Source organism: Leptonotus elevatus, chromosome 14 (assembly GCF_054856555.1).
Source record: "Leptonotus elevatus isolate MCC_2025b chromosome 14, RoL_Lele_1.0, whole genome shotgun sequence".
NCBI classification, from domain to species: Eukaryota; Metazoa; Chordata; class Actinopteri; order Syngnathiformes; family Syngnathidae; genus Leptonotus; species Leptonotus elevatus.
Genome location: NC_141252.1, coordinates 354,378 through 373,682, shown reverse-complemented (window position 1 = coordinate 373,682; position 19,305 = coordinate 354,378). Strand labels below are relative to the sequence as shown.

At 42.3% G+C, this 19,305-nt stretch overlaps 2 protein-coding genes and 1 long non-coding RNA gene across 4 annotated transcripts; 1 reads left to right on the top strand and 2 right to left on the bottom strand.

The window, feature by feature from the left end:
• Positions 1 to 2,615: 2,615 nt before the first annotated feature.
• Positions 2,616 to 11,006, bottom strand: LOC147162393 (transcription factor Sp3-like). Of its 2 annotated transcripts, none has more exons than XM_086094535.1 (8): positions 10,477 to 11,006; positions 7,670 to 7,882; positions 6,864 to 7,424; positions 5,557 to 5,769; positions 5,279 to 5,483; positions 4,787 to 4,979; positions 3,367 to 3,563; positions 2,616 to 3,159 (listed from the first exon to the last, which is right to left on the bottom strand). In XM_086094535.1, exons 1-8 carry the CDS (start codon positions 10,528 to 10,530, stop codon positions 2,903 to 2,905), a joined length of 1,893 nt encoding a protein of 630 aa, XP_085950661.1. In that variant the 5' UTR covers positions 10,531 to 11,006; the 3' UTR covers positions 2,616 to 2,902. The 2 variants fall into 2 exon arrangements, with proteins under 2 accessions (XP_085950661.1, XP_085950662.1); XM_086094536.1 differs by lacking the exon at positions 10,477 to 11,006 and adding an exon at positions 9,796 to 10,291.
• LOC147162392 (uncharacterized) lies at positions 10,125 to 12,388 on the top strand. Its single transcript, XR_015097058.1, has 2 exons — positions 10,125 to 10,549; positions 12,059 to 12,388. It is a non-coding gene; the product is annotated as an uncharacterized LOC147162392 (long non-coding RNA).
• Positions 11,753 to 18,701, bottom strand: ola1 (Obg-like ATPase 1). The gene is made up of 11 exons (XM_086094537.1): positions 18,581 to 18,701; positions 18,187 to 18,284; positions 17,984 to 18,127; positions 16,591 to 16,718; positions 15,280 to 15,455; positions 15,128 to 15,208; positions 14,959 to 15,056; positions 13,431 to 13,571; positions 12,950 to 13,046; positions 12,431 to 12,553; positions 11,753 to 12,277 (listed from the first exon to the last, which is right to left on the bottom strand). Exons 2-11 carry the CDS (start codon positions 18,282 to 18,284, stop codon positions 12,176 to 12,178), a joined length of 1,188 nt encoding a protein of 395 aa, XP_085950663.1. The 5' UTR covers positions 18,581 to 18,701; the 3' UTR covers positions 11,753 to 12,175.
• Between the last annotated feature and the right edge of the window lie 604 nt (positions 18,702 to 19,305).

The following is a 19,305-nucleotide window of genomic DNA, read 5'->3' as shown; positions in this document are numbered from 1 at the left end:
TAATCACAAGTTAATTGTACCTCAAAGTAAAAACAAAACAACTGAACCGTGATTGAAAGGGTAAAAAACAACATAACATGCAGTTTCAACATTTAATTCTGTGATTCTTTCACGTACCACTAGAGGGAGCCGGTGTACCACCAGTGGCACTTAAACGTTTACAGCAAACAAAACTAATAGAATTACACTTGTATTTAAAACAACCACATAACTGCTTGATATTGGTAACTCATGTAAACATATGAGAAACATAGGCAGGGCCGCAGGGGCTATTGATTATGCATTTATATGACGGTGTATTATAAGCAACATGTAAACAGACATTCAACACGGCATGTGTTATTTGGTCTCTATATTAACTACTGTATATCCGTACGTCTGTATTGTACTGCCCCCAAGTGGCCAAAATATACACTTTTTTTTTATTTTTACAAACTACAATATATACTTTTTTTCCATGACGCCTAACAAAATTAGATGACAATTTTTTTTAACTAATATTTTTCTTCATACATGTTACAGCTGTGCAGCAAAAAATAACAAATACTATCCACACTTTGCAAAAAAATTAATTAATGGAAGTGCAATTTTTTTATTATTATCACTGTGCTACAAAATGAATGCCCCAAAATAATTAACAATCTTTTTCATTAAAAAACAAAAAAACTTTAAAAAAAAAAAAATGAAAAATCCAAATTGCAAAGGAAAAACTTTTCGGGTGTGTTAAAACAAAATTTTCATGTATAAAACAATGTTGGCATCGATGACGTTCACACAAACGCTTGTAACTGAATGTTTCAGACTTTATTGTGATCCATTTGAAAAAAGGTTTTACAAAAAAAGGTAACATTCAATTTTTACACCAAGTCTTTAAAAAAAATCATTTTAAAATAAGGTTTTGATACATTGAAATAAATTGCGTTGACTAAGTGATGGCTTTCTATAAACAATAAGATAATACATATGTAAATGAATGCTACAAACTTGAGGACAAACATGAGGAGTATACATGGAGGAAACAAAAACAACAAAAATAGCATGATTGTTTTTTGTTTAACTTTCAAGCACAAATGGCCAAACGATTTATTGCAAAAACGGAATTCCGCCTCATATCTGGACTGGAATGTTTGCCGCTACGATTTGTTGCATCCGTTTGACCCAATTTTCAGCACACAAACGGCAAATTTACCACATACACCAATAAAATAAAATAAAATTAAAATCCTGTACAACAAAAAAACATGCAACTCCACATTATGTATGTTTTATCATTTCAACAACAAAAAAAAAAGTTTGGCTGTTTTTCATATAAAAAATCTAAACAATTAGGAGATGCATGTTTTTCGTTGGACTGATGCAAAAAGAATAACAAAAAGAAAAGCAGTGGAAAAAGCACAAATTTTCAGAGAAACAAAAAATACATTGTAGGGAACATTCTGTCCTGGACGCGCAAAGAAGTTAACCCCCCCCATTTACCACATTTCAACTTTTTCCAATACATTGTGGGAAGCTCATTTAGGATGAGCGTTAGCTTAGCATGTGCAAAAATCTCTCCAAGGCGACTGACCACAAGTGATGGTCGTGAACATGATCGGAAAACGTTTTATTTTTAGTGCACAACAGTGAGAAAAAACAAGTGAGCTTTTTGCTTTTTTTTTTTTAGGTGATTTGACATCGTAAGTGTGCTTCCTGGATGCGTTGACCCATTTGTCACATTTAGACCAAGTCTACTTAGCATTAGCACGTTAGCCTAGCATACGCGAAACCATGTCTGAGGCAACCAGAATTCATGATCTCATCCGGGAAAAGAGCGTGACATGAAGTCTTGTGACATTACCGTAATTGGAAACCTTTTTAATGTAGTGCACAACTAAACGGTGGGAAAAACGAGTGAGCTTTTGCATTAAGTGTTTTGAAGGCGACCTTAAGCGCACTTCCCCAAATGTGTTGACCCAACTTTTCCCATTTGTACTTTTTCCAACACATTTCGTGAAATCCTCTTAGCATTAGCGCGTTAGCATAGCATTTGAAAAACCATGTCTGAGGCATCCAGAAGTGCTGATCTCACCCGGGAAACGGTGTGGCATGTGTTCTCATGACATTACCATCGTTGGAAAACTTTTTATTTTGGTGCATAACTCAAATATGAGGAAAAACGAGTGAAGTGTTGCATTAAGTGTTTTTACAGAGAATATCTGCGCCGACCTCAAGAACGACATAAGCGCACTTCCCAAATGTGTCAAACTCGTCACATTCACTTTTCCAACACACTTGGGGATGCGCACTTGGCACTTAGCCTAGCATTAGCAAAACAATTTCAGTGGCAACCTTGGCCTCGATCGGGGAACGATGTTTGCAAGTCTTGTGACATTGCTCCTATACTTAAACCTTTTATTTGAGCGCACAATTAAAATGGTGAGGAAAAACGAGTGAGCTTTTGCATCGGGCGTTTTGTCGTGAAAGACGTCAACAACTGTGTACTATAAGCGCACTTCCCAAACATGTCGGGGAATCTTTCCGTGACGGACCTCTGTATTAAAAAAAACAAACACATGCACCTCCAGCATTTTATACACGACTATGATACAAAATAAGGCATTTCGTTGTGTATAACGTGTGTGTGTGTGTGTGTGTGTGTGTGTGTGTGTGTGTGTGTGTGTGTGTGTGTGTGTGTGTGTGTGTGTGTGTGTGTGTGCGTGTGTACATAGCAACCATTTTGAATGCTTCCGCCGGCCTATAAAAAGACTGCAAAAACAAAGTCTGGATAACTCTTACTTAAAATATATATATTTGTCATATATATTTATATTCATATATAAAAAAAAAAAAAAAAAAATCAGAAAAGAGATGAGAGGCGGTCCTTGTGATAGGCCAGTTCTCTCACCCGTCCGCCATCCCGCCCTCATTCCAACACCTCGCCGGACGCCACGGTGACCAGCTGCAGCGGGATCTCCTGATTGGCCACCAGGTTGTGGGCGGCGGCCGACTGCAGGATGAGCGTGGTGCCGTCGGCCGTGATGAGGGTCTCGGCGGGCAAGGGCGACGACGAGGAGGCGGGCGCGCCGCCCTTTTTGTTCTGGTGAGTCTTTATGTGCTTGGCCAGGTGGTCGCTGCGCATGAAGCGCTTGGAGCACTCGCCGCACACGAACTTCTTCTCGCCTGGCGCGGGGACACAGTGAGCAATGTTAGCTTAGCCGCAAATAAACCCCCAAAAATGTACAGCGGTACAATGACTATCAAGTGCATCGACTTCAGAGTAAGAAATCATTTTCATAAAGCCCAAGAAAATGAGCGGGAAAGAGTTGATTAAAGAGTCTTTTTTTGGGGGGTTCGAATGGGACTGCGCCGTCCGTCCGTCCGTGTCACCTGTGTGCGTCCTCCTGTGTCTCTGCAGCTCGTCGCTCCTGGTGAACCTCTTGCCGCAGTACATCCAGTTGCACACGAAGGGCCGCTCGCCGCTGTGCCAGCGCAGGTGGGCGCGCAGGTGCGACGTCTTGCCGTACACTTTGCCGCAGCCCACGATGTGGCAGATGTGGAGCTTCTTCTTGCCCAGACCGGAACCTCTGCGTGGGCGGGAGACACGTTTTCATGTTGCGTCCTGCCTTGATCAGTGCTTCTCACATTTTTTTTTTTTTACACCAGGTACCACTCGGGGAAAACAGTTCTAATAATTCTTTGTCAAATCATCCTTCGCTGGCCACACCGACATCAGGTAAGGTGATCGCCTCGCTCATGTTGGATGTCAACAAAGACGACCTCAAACCGATAACATTTTTTTTTTTTTTAAGCAAAATTCATGCATGTTTGTTGAGCTGGCGGGCAGAGAAGCAAGTGGAAGCAGAAGTGGGAGGAGTCAAGTGAAGCAACATTGAAACCTTGCTAGCAGCTTCAAAACAACACACTTTCAGCTTTAATTATTTATATTGCCAGGAATGCGAGACGCTAACAGTTATATTGTTTCTCAAACTTTTTCTAAGAATATAAAACAACTGTACTTTAAAGGGATGAAATCAATTCTCGGCCAGGCCGATTATCGACGCCCATATTTAGAATTGTGACGAATATCGGCATCGGCCATTTTGAAGAATCCTATGGCCGATAATAGATCCATTTAGAAAAGTGTTAACTTCAGGGAACTAATTGTGAAATTTTTCAGAGATGCTGCTGACCCTGGGAACTCTTGGCACCTTCCATTTTTGTTTAAAATTAAAACTAAGATAAGTAAAGAAAATTAGGTCAGCTATTTTGAAATACAATCGGGAGCTGTTTACTTGTTGAACTTTTTATTTAACACTTTTGAAGACATGCTACTGCCCCCCCTTGGAAGATTCCTGAACTTTTTGTTAGAGTTTGAAAACAAAGATGTCTATTGACGAAGATATTTTTTAAGTCCAATATTTTACGAACTCCACAATAAACCTATGCTTAATTTTTTTTTTTTTTTAAGAGCTGGAGTTTGTATTTTTTCACATTTTGATGCCAATATTTTCGCTTTTAGTGAAAATGAACATCAGCTCCAAATATCGGTCATCTGCGTCCTTGACTCCTAATAATCGATATCGGCCCCGAAAAAGACACATCAGTCTATCACGAGTACTGTACTTACTTAATAATATGAATCATTTTACATTATAGGCATAATATGTTTCGCATGTAAAGGCTTATTTCATTACATGCCTCGCTCCAATTACAAATCCTCTTCTGTATCCAAAACTTGAACGTCTGCTTTCTGGAATCGAAGCATTCAACGACCTCCCCCGCACGACCGCGCCGTGCTGCTGCTCACCTTCCTCCAGACTCTTTACAGTTGGGGCAGGTGCAGGCCACCCGCCGCAGCCGCTTGCCCTCGCCGCTGGCGGCGTCCATGTCATCGTCGACCGTCATCTGCACGCGCAGGTTGTTCAGGTCGCTGGGGTTGAGCGTGGAGTCGCCGGCCAGGCGCCAATCGTCCGAGTCGGGCTCCTCCTTGATTTGGATGCCTGCGTTGACGGAGGAGGAGGAGGAGGAGGAGGAGGAGGAGGAGACGCACGCCCAGGAAGGAAATGTCAAATGCGGCAAGAAGGTAAAATGGCAAAAGAAAATGTCATTTCCGGTTTTTCCCTTCACTTATAGGAAACTCAAATTACAATTACATGATTTTAAAAACGTTTTGCTTTTGTTTCCCGACTTGGATTTACTTTATTGCTCCTGATACCAAACGCACGCTTTGTTTCTTTTTGAAATTTTTCAAATGAACATTTTCCCAAAATCCAAACGAAGGCGGCGGCGCATGCCGTACCAGCCGGGCAGTTGTTGTCCCCCTGCTGCGAGAACTGCACCCCACTTTGCGTCAGCGAGTTGACGGTGACAGTCTGGAGGTTGGGTAGGCTGACCTGGCCCGCCTGGCCCAGTGGGAGGGTCTGCACGGGGGCCAAGGTCAGCTGCTGGGCCTGGCCCTGCCCCTGAGGCAGCTGGAGTCCCTGAAGCGACTGAACGCCCTGAACCTGCAAACACAGGCCGCGCCTGAATATCCTCGTCCGAGAACCTTCTCGCCGCGCCCGCATCACGCTTGCCCACCTGGAACGTCTGCCACTGGATCTGCCCGGTGGGGCTGACCGTCTGGGCCTGGATGAGGAAGGTGCCCGGGTTGACCAGCTGGACGCTCTGAAGGGTCTGGCCCGCCGCCGCGTTGGGGTCCTGGCCCGCCGCCGCCGCCACTTGGGTCTGGCAGTCGCCCGACAGCTGCAGGATGGGTTGCGAGAGGGCGACGGTGGCGCCGGAAGACGACACCTGCGCAACGTGAGTGAGAGGGAGGAATGTGGAGCTCATGCTGCGCTCAGGAGAGATGTGTATCGATTCATCGGACGATATTAGCGCGCTTAGAAAAATTGGCAAAACTCAATTTGACAATTGGGTGCTGTTTTTTTTATTTATGACAAAGATAAATGGCATTAAAAAGATTTGTTTTCGTCGCGGCTCCTCAAACGTTGCAAACTGTTTTTCTGTGGCAAAGAATTTTTGAACATGTTCAACACACAAAAAAAACCCACTTGGGAACATCTTTGCAACATTTTGCAACCTTTAATGAACGAACCCGAGGGGGGAAAAAAATCATTAGCTATGTGCGCAAACACTCGCAAACCTTTAACACTCAGCCCATCCGGGTTCGTTAGGCAACAGTTTGAATTTTTTTTTCTCCTTTTGTCATAAGGAAATGTTGAACATTTAAATTTTCCTTGCGACAAGAAAAACCACGGTGAACGTCTAGCGAACCTTGAACGAACCCCGATGAGAAATCAATGTTTGCCACTTGAGTGGGATATGAGCTTTACTGAAGGACTCCTTTCATTTAAAATTTGGAATGGGATTTGTGGGGGGGGGGGGGGGGGCTTCTCTTTTTTTGATTGGGTGGGGAAATTCATGTTCATGTTTTAGTGGATCATTAAAATAATTGATCAATTGTTCAAGAATTAAAACTAAAGTTCTACTCAAATCTGTTGAAATGTCATATTTGTATATTCACATTTATGTTTGTATTTGATAGTTAGTTTAAATTACCCCAACTTCCAGGAATTCCCATAGAAAGTTTCCAACTTGTTTCCAAAAATTTGTGGGAAATTTTCCGCTTTTTGAGATGTAAGCATAATTCATTCCATGACCATGCTCGTAACTCAAAACATCTCAAATCACCCTTCCCACTGAAATGAACGGAAATGCCATTCATCCATTCATGTTGTAAAGCAGTCAAATATTAAGAGGAAAGATTTGGCTGAACGTTTCATCAATTAAAAAAAATATATATATATTTTATATATATATATATAAAACATTCAGACAAATACGGTCAGATTAAGCACTAAAATCAACAACTCAGCCAGACCTACCTGGATCTGATGCAGGTGGGAATTAAAGTTCTCCGAAGAGGAAGACGGGTCCGACACACCGGCGGACACGGCAGTGGCTTGGGTCAGCACGCCCGTCCCGTCGATGGTGGCGGGGAGCTGCGAGGGGGCGTCCGAGGCGGGCACGTAGAGCTCCTGGCTGCCGTTGCCCCCCGCCGTCAGTTTGCCGTCCCGCCCGGCGCTCTCCAGGGTCTGCCCGCTCATGATCAGTTGGCCCTCCGGCGTCACGCCCGTGGCGATGGGTACCGTCTGCGCCGCCGTCAGGCCCAGCGACTCCAGGTCCACGCTGTTGATGGGCACGAAGGTGATGTTGCCGGGCAGCCCCACGGGGTACGCCGAGCCCCCGGCCAGCGGAAGACCCTGGATCGGCTGCGCTTGCCCCGCCTGCGTCAGGAGGTCCGTGGTGGCCGCCGCCGCGCAGCTGATGCCGATGCCGCCATGGCCGCCGTCCTGGAGGAGCTGGATCTGCCCCGTGCCGTCATCCAAGCCTTGCGTCTGGAAGCTCGTCAGCGTTCCGTCCGCGTTTTGGATCTGAGGGATGACCTGAAACGAGCATTTTTTCATTATAACTGATGCCCCCCCCCCCAAATTATGTCCACATTAAATATCAACTGTACCACGTGCTTGGTTCTAAGATGGCATTTGAGATGTGATGGATTTATTGTTACGAACAATCACTAACCAACAACAATAGTTTGAACATATCACAGACTATGATTCCAAAATATGAAAATCACTATCAACTCTTTTAGACAATTGTAACTTCCCGCAACACAACTTCATCTTACCTGATACTGGATGCCCGACACGCCATTGGCCGCCGCCTCGCCCCCATGCGCGGTGACATAGATGGGGTGGCTGGGGAGACCCCCGAGAGGAAGCACGTACTGCCCGTTGGACGTGACGATCCCGCCGTTGGGATCGTCCTTGGCGGCCGAGACGGGCGTTAGCACCTCCCAGCGGTCTGATGCCGACAGCTGAATGGCAGACATGTCTGTGGTCTATGGAGGTGGAAAATGGGGGGGTTATTTGTAGGGGTGCACCGACCTCAATTTTCTGGCCGATCGCCCATCTTTTAAAAAGTCTGACCTGCCGATCCCGTTTTTTGCCGATGTTTTTCATTACAAGCAATTATTAGTTTATTGGAAAACATTGAACAATATCGGTGAAATAATACAAATGGGTTGTTTTAACCGCACGTGAAGTAGTTCTCTCAAATCAAAACGAAAATCCTATTAATCATCTCGGCAGAACAGGACGGTGGCTGACTTTTTCAGACCTCTGAGGAGGGACCTGAGATTGGTGGAAAAGATCAATTTATTTTTAGGGAATCGGCCGATCGGCGATCTTTCAAAATTACGGAAATCGGGGCCGATAAATCGGGAGGCCGGTCGATCGCGGTGCCCCCCCCCCTAGTTATTTGGCAGACTAGCAAGAGGTAATTAAATCGTCACATTTTAAATCGCACAGAGTTGGGAGGGTGTGTAATGGCCTGACCGCAGGGTCGCCAGTCAATCAAGTGTCCTACTTTTAATCGTGACTTTGAATTTCGTAAATGAGCAAGGACACACGTGGGCTGAACGATTGATTGTTTTCGAATCAAAATTTTGATCTCAGACTTTTATAATAATAAAATAATAATAAAAAATCTCAAGAACTTGATGTGCTAGAAAAAAGTAAAGACATTTTTTAAATCAGCGTAAGAATCCCAAGTTAGGGAAACACAAAGCCATCGCTGATTGGAATTTGCCGTTGACCAGACCAATCTAAAGTCATGAAAATAGTTTGCCCTCTTTGACGATGCAATATTGAGTTGAACAAAAATGCTGCTTTGAGGTCGTCTAAAAAGCGATGATTTTGGACGCGTGGGGATTCCTCCCGATGTCAGCGATATTTATACAAGTATGACAGCAAGCAGTAGGTGTTGGATACAGACATTTTTTAAAAAAAAAACTAACCGGTCTGACTATACTCTTTAGTGTCTATGCATGATTAGAGTAATAGCTTTGAAGGTTTTGATGGTATGATGTAATTTTCTGTCATGTTTGTTTATGCTACTGTTGATTAATGTTGTACTGGTTTGGTTTGAAGAAAATCGTGATTCGTGAATTTAATCAAAATCTTAATCTGTCAGAAAACCTGCAATTTTATCCTAAAATCCTTCAGCCCTAGTAAATGCGTTATACTGGGACAGTTCCTGAAATTATGGTTGACAAAACTTCTAGTTGAGTAAGATCATTGTTTAAATCCATAAGAAACATTTGACCTGTTTTACCCGTTTCTGCTCAAATTGAAAGAAATTGTTGAATTATCAACACTTTTTTTTGCTTGCAGTTTCAAGGTCCCTTGTGATGCTCCTATGACCCGCCAAAATGGCTCATTTTCCGTCGCTTCCTATTTTAATTTCATCAACTTCGTCAAATACAAATGCCTCTTAACTGTGCTATATTTATTCCTTAGTATGTATTTTAACCGTTTATGGAGTGTCTGTTCAATCTTGATTTTTTTGTGTGTGCATGCTTTACAAATTAGCAAATTAAACCACACAAACCTTTGGCTCTTGAATAATAATTTTTAAACCTGGACCCTTGACTTTCTAGAATGATTTGAGGTTCACCAGTCCGTCATTATATGTTGTACTGTCATGTCATGTGTAAATATGTTACTTTTTTTAATTCCAATACACAAGCCTACCTGTGCTAAGACTTGAAGATTGGTTCAAGACATTTCAACGCCCATTAAGGAAATGTTTTTAGATTCATGAATTCATTGTTTTGTAAGACTTTTAAAAAAAACCTGAATAAAATAAAGGTCAAACCTCGCCCCATTTTTCTCTAGAATTTGATGCATTCCACTAGTTTTAAAGAGTCATAATAAGTTAACCTTGATAATGTTTTACTTTGCGTTTACTTACGTTTTATTTACATTTCGGAATGATTTGTCTTCGAAAGATCTGCTAGCCTCGTGTTTATCACTCCATCTTTGAAATTTTACACATACCTACGTTGGCCTACTGGTGGCTAGCTGGCGAGCAGCTTCGAACCCGTTGAACTGAGGCGCGCATGCCAAACACTAGCTCACTATGCTGCCATATTCAAAACAAATTGGTCAAAGTAACAATGGGTAAATAATTACATCATTAGTGTTTGTTTGTTTTTACGCGAAATTGCTGGCGAAAGCTCCGCTAGCTCACGTAATGGTGGCTAGCAGGCGAGTGGGGGATGGGCGGGAAATGAACGCTACTGTTTTTGATTATGGACGCCGAAGCCGAGCGACATTATCTCGTCGGTGCCGTTCCTACGGCCGCTCTTTTCGTCGCGGGGAGAGCGCCAAGCGACTGTCGCCGAACCGAGAGACGGCTTCACAGCGTCCTCCCCACTATGGGCGGGTTTTAGCGTGCTAAGAAGTGGGTGGCCGTTGTGGAGAGTGGGGGGAACACAGGAAGTGTACTACGGCGTTTCACCCTCCTCCACCCTTCCCCACCCCCAATGGCATCAAAATTTCAAAACGTGTGAACTTCTGCGCTCCTCAAACACAACGCCGAACGCGAGCCAAGATGGAAGAAAGCGAGAGCGACAAAATGTGGAGAATTTACCTGCGTTTCCTGAAGAAAGTCGCTTTGACTGCTGTCCACGTCCGCGGACGCCATTTCTCCCTTGTTTCACTCGGTAATCTTCAACTCCCGTCGGGCCTTGAAAGCCCCGCAAAGCATCCCTCCCCCCCTCGCGACTCTTGCTCGGTCCCCCCTGTAAAAACAATCCTTTCTCCTCTCCCCACCGAGCCGCAACTCCGGTCAACTTTGCAGGGATGAGACAGGCCACCGAGACACGGACAACGGCTGTTTACAACTCCGTTGCTAGCCTGCTAGCTCGGCTGCTAGCTCACCATAGCCGAGCTAGTTAGCCGCCGAGCAAAAAAAAAAGAAAAAAGCTTTAAAAAAGACGCACCTCCCGTCAATAAAACTCACCGCCCGAGCCGCACGTCGATGCGTTAACTGTTTCAACAGTTTACATCCCGAACTGGGACGTCATTCAAAGCCGTTAAACTCCAAACATGATAATTTTATCATGGACGGGCTAGTAGTGTTGATCGGTGAATTCGGGTCGATTTTTTTTTCCTATTTTGATTGACGGTGCGGGAAACACAAAGGGGAGGGACTTCGCGTGGTCGACCGTGTAATTTGCATCACATTACAGGACGTCCCACCTTTCTTCTTTGCAGCGATTGGCTAAAGGTGCCAGTTGGTCGACGCGTGATTGGTTGGCCACGGATGTCATTCACTTTTAAAGGACGTGTGGTTCCTGTTTGGGGGAGTTAGAAAAAGAACGAAGGGAACTTTTTTGTTAGTTTGTCTTTAAACATAAAAATAAAATAAAATGTGTATATATAGATATATTGTGTAATTATCAACTTATATATATATATATATATGGGTAATCGTATGGCCGTTCACAATGGGCAAGTTTACGTTAATTTAAGTCGACAGCAGGGGGCGGTGCTGCATTAAAATGTCAGCCTCCATGGTTTAAAACGGGTGGATTATTCTATTTAATTAATAACAACCTGTATAATAGTTATTTAATATATTGCATGGGGTGAATGTAAAAGTATTTACTTATCCATATAATTTTTTAATTGACACCATTTTATTTTCCATTAAGAAAAATATGAGCCTGGGATGTTAAGCTTGACAAAAATGAAATCATACATCCAAGCGGATAACTATGCATTGTTAGCCTAATAGCACAATTGCCTGTCCTTTTCGAACGATTTTGGAAAAGAAAGAAAAATCCAGTTGCCTCGATATACCCTTTGTGTGGATTATCATGACCTGAATGACTGAAGCTACGCAGACACAAAAAGCTAAAACATTTTCATGAAGACCTAGTAGTATTTTAATGTTGGTCCATATGGTGGTGGTTGGAGAGCTCAGCAAAATATTTTTGTGTGTCAAACATTTAAGAACCTCTGACTTGTGCAATGATGCTGGTAGGCTAACGATAAGCAACAAGAACTCTGTATAATGGAGCAAAGGTAACAGAAAAGTTTACGCTGTAGCTTGAAATGAGAAATTTATGTAAAAAAAAAAATGTTATCATGAAATCATGAGTGGGTTTTGTCACATTTTATTGACGCGCGTGTATTGATGATGAGGCTGACTTTTTTTTTTTTTTTAGGGCAGCGTTGACAGTCCACATGATTTCCGGAGTGGATTGAAGGCCTTTCTTTGTGTGGTCAATAAAAAGCCTAAGTATGGATGGCATTCTCTTGTTTAAAAATTATTCTTCGCATTCTTATTTCTTCTTGGGTGCGTTGGGTGTGTTGAATTTAAAGAAGATGATGTCACCGTCCTCCACCACGTAGTTGCGACCCTGTTGTCTGTATTTGCCCGCAGCCTACGGAAGAGGGTTGAGGGAATGAAAACAGATTCTACAGTACACGATCAAAATGACTTGTTTTGTCTTCTACCTTGTTGTGGACAATAAAACAAAAAAATCCAACTTTGATTATTGACCCTCAAAAGAGTCGTTCTTCCCGACACGCCGTACCTTGGCTGCATTTTCACTGCCCTCCTCTTTGAAGTCGACAAACTTCATCACCTCGGCCATGATGAAACCCTTCTCGAAGTCGGTGTGGATCTTCCCGGCCGCCTGTGGAGCTTTGCTGCCGTTCTGTTAGGTTGCAACGATAAAAACACTGCGATTAATATTAATATAAATATATATATATAAAAAAGGAAATTCCCAGGAAAATGATCTCTTTCTCTCTTCTGAGCTTAATGTACATGGTAGACTGTTTGTTTTCAATTTGTAGCCTTGGAAATCTTTTTTTTTTTTTTTTGTCAGTGTTCCTTTACATACATCTATAAAAATGTTAACTGTAATTTTGTGCATTTTTGTTTCTATGCGAGCTTGAGTGTCCGTGGGTGTGTTTTTGTCTATGCGCATTTTTTGATGCAGGCATTGCAGAAAGTCAGAAAAAGACCCAAGAAAAAAACACAACTCAGGACCAGTTGGTCCTTTTGACGCACGCTGAGCTGAGGTGGAAACTCTGAAGGATGCACTTACTCTGACGGTCCACGCTCGCACCTCGTCCGGTCCCGCGGTGAAGAAGTACTCCAGCTGGAGTGTCGCGTAGCCCGTCTTGATTATTTTGGTCAGGACACTAAAAGGAAACCAATTTGACCAGGTTTAGAACAGTAACTTCGCTTTTAGAACACGTCTTATGAGATGCTTCATTTTAGCTTCTTAGGTTTATTTATTTTTGAATGAATATATTAGAGAGTATTTGTCAATGATGATGCAAACGAAAAATGTCAATAAGTTTTTTGTAATCAAGTAAAAAACAATTCCCAAAAGATGGTTTGACCTTCGTACTTCTATATGGCTGTACACAAAACCACGTTCAAATAAACCACTCAGCGGGAAACAAATGTTGACTGCTCAATGTCTTACAGGAAGTCACTCCCATCATTATTTCTACGCAATCACCCTGCATTCAGAATTGATGGGACGACTAAATGGTCCAATCGCAGGAAGAGAACGTCACCTCTGCGTCTTGTGTTCCTCGCAGTATTTTATCTGCTCCTCCGGCTCCATGTCAAAGAGTTTGGACTCCAAGGCTCCGCTGAGGGGGATCACCATGGAGCCCGGGTCGTGAGCGTCCACCCACTCCTTGATTTTAGCCAACCTCAGAGAAGAGAGGAGATGTGACTTACAACAAGACAACACTCACCTCAACATCATTTTTTTTAGATAAGGGCCATGAGCCAGCTTTTTTGAGAATGAAAAGTAAGGTGCACCCGGGACGAGTCGCCAGCCAATCACAAAGCACATTTAGACAATGGGTCGGACTATATAGAGTCTTCAGTGAACCCAATTTGGGAAGTCCACGCAGGCGACGTTCCAATGGAGATTTGAAACCGGATCTCCTGACCCTGAGGCAGGCGCGCTAACCATACGCGTCGTGCGCACGCAAAGACAAAAACACTGTAGAACAAAATCCACACACAACCACACAAAGCAAAATGAAAAGTTAGTGGATGCTCGCATAACTCACAGTTCAGCATCCGCGGATTCGCATCTTTGGGGGGATGCAACCCACGTTTTTCATGGAAAACGCTTTTTGACGGTAAAGCACCACTTATTCAAGAATGTTGGGGTTGTTAAAAAAAAAATTCAAATGGGCATAAATCATACTGTACATGGATTTTTCAGATTCACAGGCTGGCTGGGGCACTATCCACTGTGTAAAATAAATAAATACAATAAAGATAAGAAAAGACAAAAATTCCACACACAAGAAAACTACACACATATACACTAACAAAAACTCGCAAAACAGACAGACAAAACAAAACAAAGCAAAGAACAACTAAATACTAACAAATATTAAACCAAAAGAAAAAAAAACTTCACACACAAAACAAAGCATACTCAAAAACCAACACAAAAAATAAAACCACACTCCCAAAATAAAACACAAATAAATACTCACACATACACACAAAAAAACAACCTTACATGCAACATTTGAACAAAAAGCACACAAAAACACAAACAATAAAATCACACATCCAAAACAAAGGCTAACAAAAACAATAACACACATGAAGATAAACAAACACACACAATAAAAAAATAAAACCACATCAAAACAAGCAAAAGAGACACAAAAACTCACAAGACAACAGAAACAAAAAATAAAACCATACAACCAAAACAAAAGGGACTAACAAAAACCTTAGCCTGGCAAGCCACACCCACTTTCTCGAAAAGGAAAGCGGGTCTAGACAGGTCGTCCATAAACATAGCTGAAAACAGGCCGACCGATCAAATTCGTCGATTTGCGTGGCATCATTTCAACAGCGGCAGTTTTTCCCGCAACAACGACATAAGTCATTCACTACTGTCTTTCTTTGGCTAGTAGCCATGTTGGATTTTTACTCAGTCTCCGCAAAAAAAAAAAAAAATAATAATAATAATCTCTGTTAGCCTAGCCGCGAGTAAATCCGGATTTACAAAAACCTACCGATAAACAAATACAAACACACAATCTCACTCGAACAAATACATACCACTTGTTCTTTTTCCGGATGTAATCCTTCTCGGAGAGGTTGACCAGGTAGATCATAGGCTTGGATGTGAGGAACAGGTACTTGTTCAAAACCTCGATCTGGAAAAGGGCCGCAATTCAAGTGAGCAGCGTGCGAGCGTCGCACAAGAACGAGCGGGCCGCCCGCCTACCTCTTTGTCATTCCATTCGCGGCAGAATCGCACGTGTTTCTTCTCGTCCACCACCCAGTTCTTCACCTTCAACATCATGTCCTGGAGAGAGAAGGCGCTCGTTTGTCACCTCACTTCCGTCCACAAGGACAACAACGGCGCGACGGTCGTACGTATTCGGGTTTCAGCTTCTTGTCGTTGCCTCGGACCGCCGTCTTCTCCAGCTTGTCGAGGATGGGCGCCATCATTTCCTCGTCCTTGAGCCGCAGTTCCTCGTGGATGATTTCCATGTCCCGCACCGGGTCCACGTTGCCCTCCACGTGGATGATGTCCTCGTCATCAAAGGCACCTGGAGGGAAAAAAAAGAAGGGAAAATAACACACAGAAGAGGGTGGGGCAGATTATTATTATTATTATTATATTATTTTGCTTGTCTTCAAAAAAATTTACTGCTTGATTTTTTTTCTCATCTATTTTTTTCATGCACCATTTGTATTATTTTCAAATGTTTGTATTTCTCAATACATATTCTTACACTTTTGTCAATCTTATATATATATTTACTAATAGTTGTTATAATCAACTTGTAATTCTAATGTAAATCATAAAATGTTTGTCTCATAATTTGCTAGTTTTACGCAAATATTTTTGCTCCTCCCCTAATTTTCCCTCATCGACCAACTATTATTGTATTTTCTTTATGTAATTTACATCTTTTGATCAAATTTCATTAAAAAATTATTTTTGAATATCCCATCAATTTCCATCAACATATTTCATATATTTAGCATTTTTGGTCACATTTGCGGATTTTTTCATTTTATTTTTTTGCAAAACACCTTTGTATCATTTTTTAATGTTTTTGTTCAGTATTCGTCAAATATTTTTGTACATATTTGCCATCTACTTTGGTCTAATATTTATTTGTACTATTTTCCAGTGTCATGTTATAAAATATTTTTATCTTTTTCTACTTTGCCATGGATTTTTTTGGCCTAATGATTTGCATTTTGAAAAGCATTTGTGTACATTTTAATATTTGTAAATTTTTCATTTACCACATTTGCATTTTTTTATCTAATACTTTTTTATTTGATCAATGTTTATATATATTTCCCTTAACTTGTGTATGTGTTTTTTTAGTTGCAATTTGTCTTATGATTCACGTTATTATTCAACACTTTTGTCATAACATAGTTTGAAACATTTGTGTATTGTCCCTCCCTATTACTTGTGCATTTTTTCTTATTTTAATCTACCGTTTGCGCTTCATTTTCAAATTTGCGTCCAATACTTTCTAATATATTTCTATTTAATATTTAGTAGTATTTGGAGCACTATTGCTATGGCTCTTGTTAGACAGTGCCACAAAAAAAGTGCTTAGGTTCAGCGCTCTGGGATGCACCTGTGCGTTTCACTCAAGTTCTTGGGTCACAGCAGCTGCGGGGGGGGGGGGGGGGGGGGGCAGACACACACGGACTCACGTGTCATGTGGAAGATGCCGTCACAGGCGCTGATGTGGGAGAGGAAGGCGTTCCCCAGCCCTTGTCCCGAGTGAGCGCCCTTTACAAGGCCGGCGATGTCCACCACGTTAAGGAAAGCGGGAACCTTACTGAGGAGGAGACGGCAGTAGCGTGTCATCGGTGGTGTACAGTCAACCTTCACCGCTACTCTCACCAGAACAGAGCTAAAACTCCTTTAAAGATTATTATTATTATTATTATTTATCAGCAGCGCTTTTGGGCAAACTACAATTCTCAAACAATTCAATTGTCGGTGTGACAAGTATTCTCAATCATTAATGACAGTGAATGGGGCGTGGCCTAGTGAGTGATGTCATGAGATGGAGTCAGTAGGGGTGAGCCCCAAAAAATCGATTCGCATAAGAATCGCGTTTCTCTTTTAGTACGATTTAGAATCGATTGTAAATGTCCCAAAATTGATTTTATTTCAATTATTTGATTCTGTCTTGCCCTTTATCTGTGTGCGCCTTTATTTGGAGCGCTGTTCATGTTGTACCCGGTTTGGCCACTGAGGGGCAGTGTGGTTCCACGCGGTCTAATACACTGTTAAGTTGTAACCACATTAGAGAGTAGAAGAAAAAAGTCACAATCAAGTTATTCCAATAAAAGTTGTTGTTTTTTCCCAGCGTGGAGCCATTCTTTAGAGTGATAAAAGTGCCGCGAGTAGCGCACTTATTAGCATTAGCGAGTCAGACTGGAGTAGATCATTACAATTCCTTGCCCATCTACACATTGAAGCAAAAATCAGTCAATCAAATAATTTTGAATCGAAAATCGTTATTAAGCGAAAATCGATTCTGAATCGAATCGCAGGCCCTGAAATCGTAATCGAATCATGAGATATTCAAAGATTCCCACCCCTAGGAGTCAGGTACACTATTTAGTTGAGTATCTAACCGTGCAAGTTTTCTTAGAAACTTAAATACTTTATACTAAATGGAGGTTGTCGTTTTTTTCCAAATTGCAGCGTTTACCATTTGAAAATTGCATTCTTATGTCAATTTGAATTATATTAATTGTTCAGCCATTCTCTATAGCAGGGGTGGCTAAGTTCGGTCCTCGAGAGCCACTAGCCACTGTTTTTTCATGTCTCCCTCTTTCAGCGCAACTGAATCTAATAATCAGCTCATCAGCAAGCTTTGCAGAAGCCTGATAACGATCCTGATCATGTATTAGGTGAGTTAGTGGAGAGAGACATGGAAAACAGGCTGGCCTCTCGAGGACTGAACTTAGCCACCCCTGCTCTATAGCCTAAACATTTTTAGGGGAGGTGTCAATTCCTTTTCACTCTCCGAGGTAGCTCGGCTGCTATCCACAGCAAATCACTTTCTGTATAAAACCCACACAGACACACCTGACTGGTTTATGATACTGGCAGAGGAACTCAAAGCGTTCATCAGGGACAGGCACTCTGCTCTCATTGGGGTCGATGGTGCAGAAGGGGAAGTTCTCGGCTGCTGCTTGGCTTTTGGTCAACACGTTGAAGAAAGTGGATTTCCTGCAAACGAAATATGTATTAACAACAAATACGCCTCCCGTTTGTCTATTTGCACCTACCCGACATTTGGCAGTCCCACAATTCCGATTTTAAGCGACGTCCCAAAGCGTCCAATCAACTGGGGCGCCTTAGGTGCGTCTCCCTTCTTTGGTGGCATCTGCAAGAGTGGCGTCAGGTTACTATTCAGCCACGACACATTCCCATGAGCAATATCCCGACTATTAATCGCTTCAAGAGACACTTTATTGCTACGTAGCTTTACGCTAGCTGTAGTGAAAACGTGGAGCTTCTGCACTCGCTCATTCAAACACGATTTATGCTATCGCTAGCAGGCAGCTAACAAGGTGCCACTCCGGAATATGTCCGAACGAGTCGCTGAGCGACTCTCCACGCGGACACTAAGCTTAGACTTCGGGTTTTGCGTTTTAGTGTGTAAACCATTTTCATGTGTACCTTTATTTCTGTTTCTACGTGCCGCACACGTCAGCGATAGGCGCTCTCACACGGACCACACGGCTGGGAAAGACCAGACAGGCTGCAGCGAGAGCTAAGCGGAAGTGTTTAGGGAAGCGAGGTTTCCGATTGGTTGGTGCGAGAGCGAATATTACGTCACAATTACGCGACGTGAATGTCACTTTTGTAGAGAAAAATAACACTAAAAGCGCTGTCAGAATTTCTTCTCTTCAAATGTTATCTACCCAACACAATTCACTCTAGGAAGATAATTACCGGCGGTGGTTTGGCAGGTATGCGAGAGCGAGTGGCTGCGTCACAACTAAACCTAACTTTTTTTTTATAAAGCACTTTAGCAAAACAACCATTTCTGCATAGTGCAAAGTGCTGTACATTTAGTACACATTTACTAACACAGAATGTATAAATTAAATACAGCACACACACCAGAACATACTTCAAAAGCATAGTCGCAGTTTAATACCGTAGACAAATAAACACCATAGAACTTTCAAAATGTTCTTAGCTTAAGGAGCATTTAACCCAACAAAATCCACTCTTGAAAGATCATTAGAAACGGGTTTGACATATGTGCGCTCTGATTGGTTGGTTGGTTGGAGAGACATTTTCTTCTTGGTTTGGAATATCCACGGAAACAATGGTTCACTTAACTTTGATAAGATGTGCTGTATCCCGACTTATTATTGAATAGATCTCTGACTTAG

What these genes read in the sequence shown, in the direction of transcription:
- LOC147162393 (XM_086094535.1), bottom strand. Translation starts at nt 10,530, where the DNA reads ATGGCGTCCGCGGACGTGGACAGCAGTCAAAGCGACTTTCTTCAGGAA. An exon ending in CCCACCTGCATCAGATCCAG is followed by an intron (nt 5,770 to 6,863) that starts GTAGGTCTGGCT and finishes CACGTTGCGCAG; the next exon opens with GTGTCGTCTTCCGGCGCCAC. An exon ending in GGACAACAACTGCCCGGCTG is followed by an intron (nt 4,980 to 5,278) that starts GTACGGCATGCG and finishes CCGTCAACGCAG; the next exon opens with GCATCCAAATCAAGGAGGAG.
- ola1 (XM_086094537.1), bottom strand. Translation starts at nt 18,284, where the DNA reads ATGCCACCAAAGAAGGGAGACGCACCTAAGGCGCCCCAGTTGATTGGA. An exon ending in ATCCGGAAAAAGAACAAGTG is followed by an intron (nt 13,572 to 14,958) that starts GTATGTATTTGT and finishes CTCTTCTCTGAG; the next exon opens with GTTGGCTAAAATCAAGGAGT. An exon ending in GCAGTGAAAATGCAGCCAAG is followed by an intron (nt 12,278 to 12,430) that starts GTACGGCGTGTC and finishes CCTCTTCCGTAG; the next exon opens with GCTGCGGGCAAATACAGACA.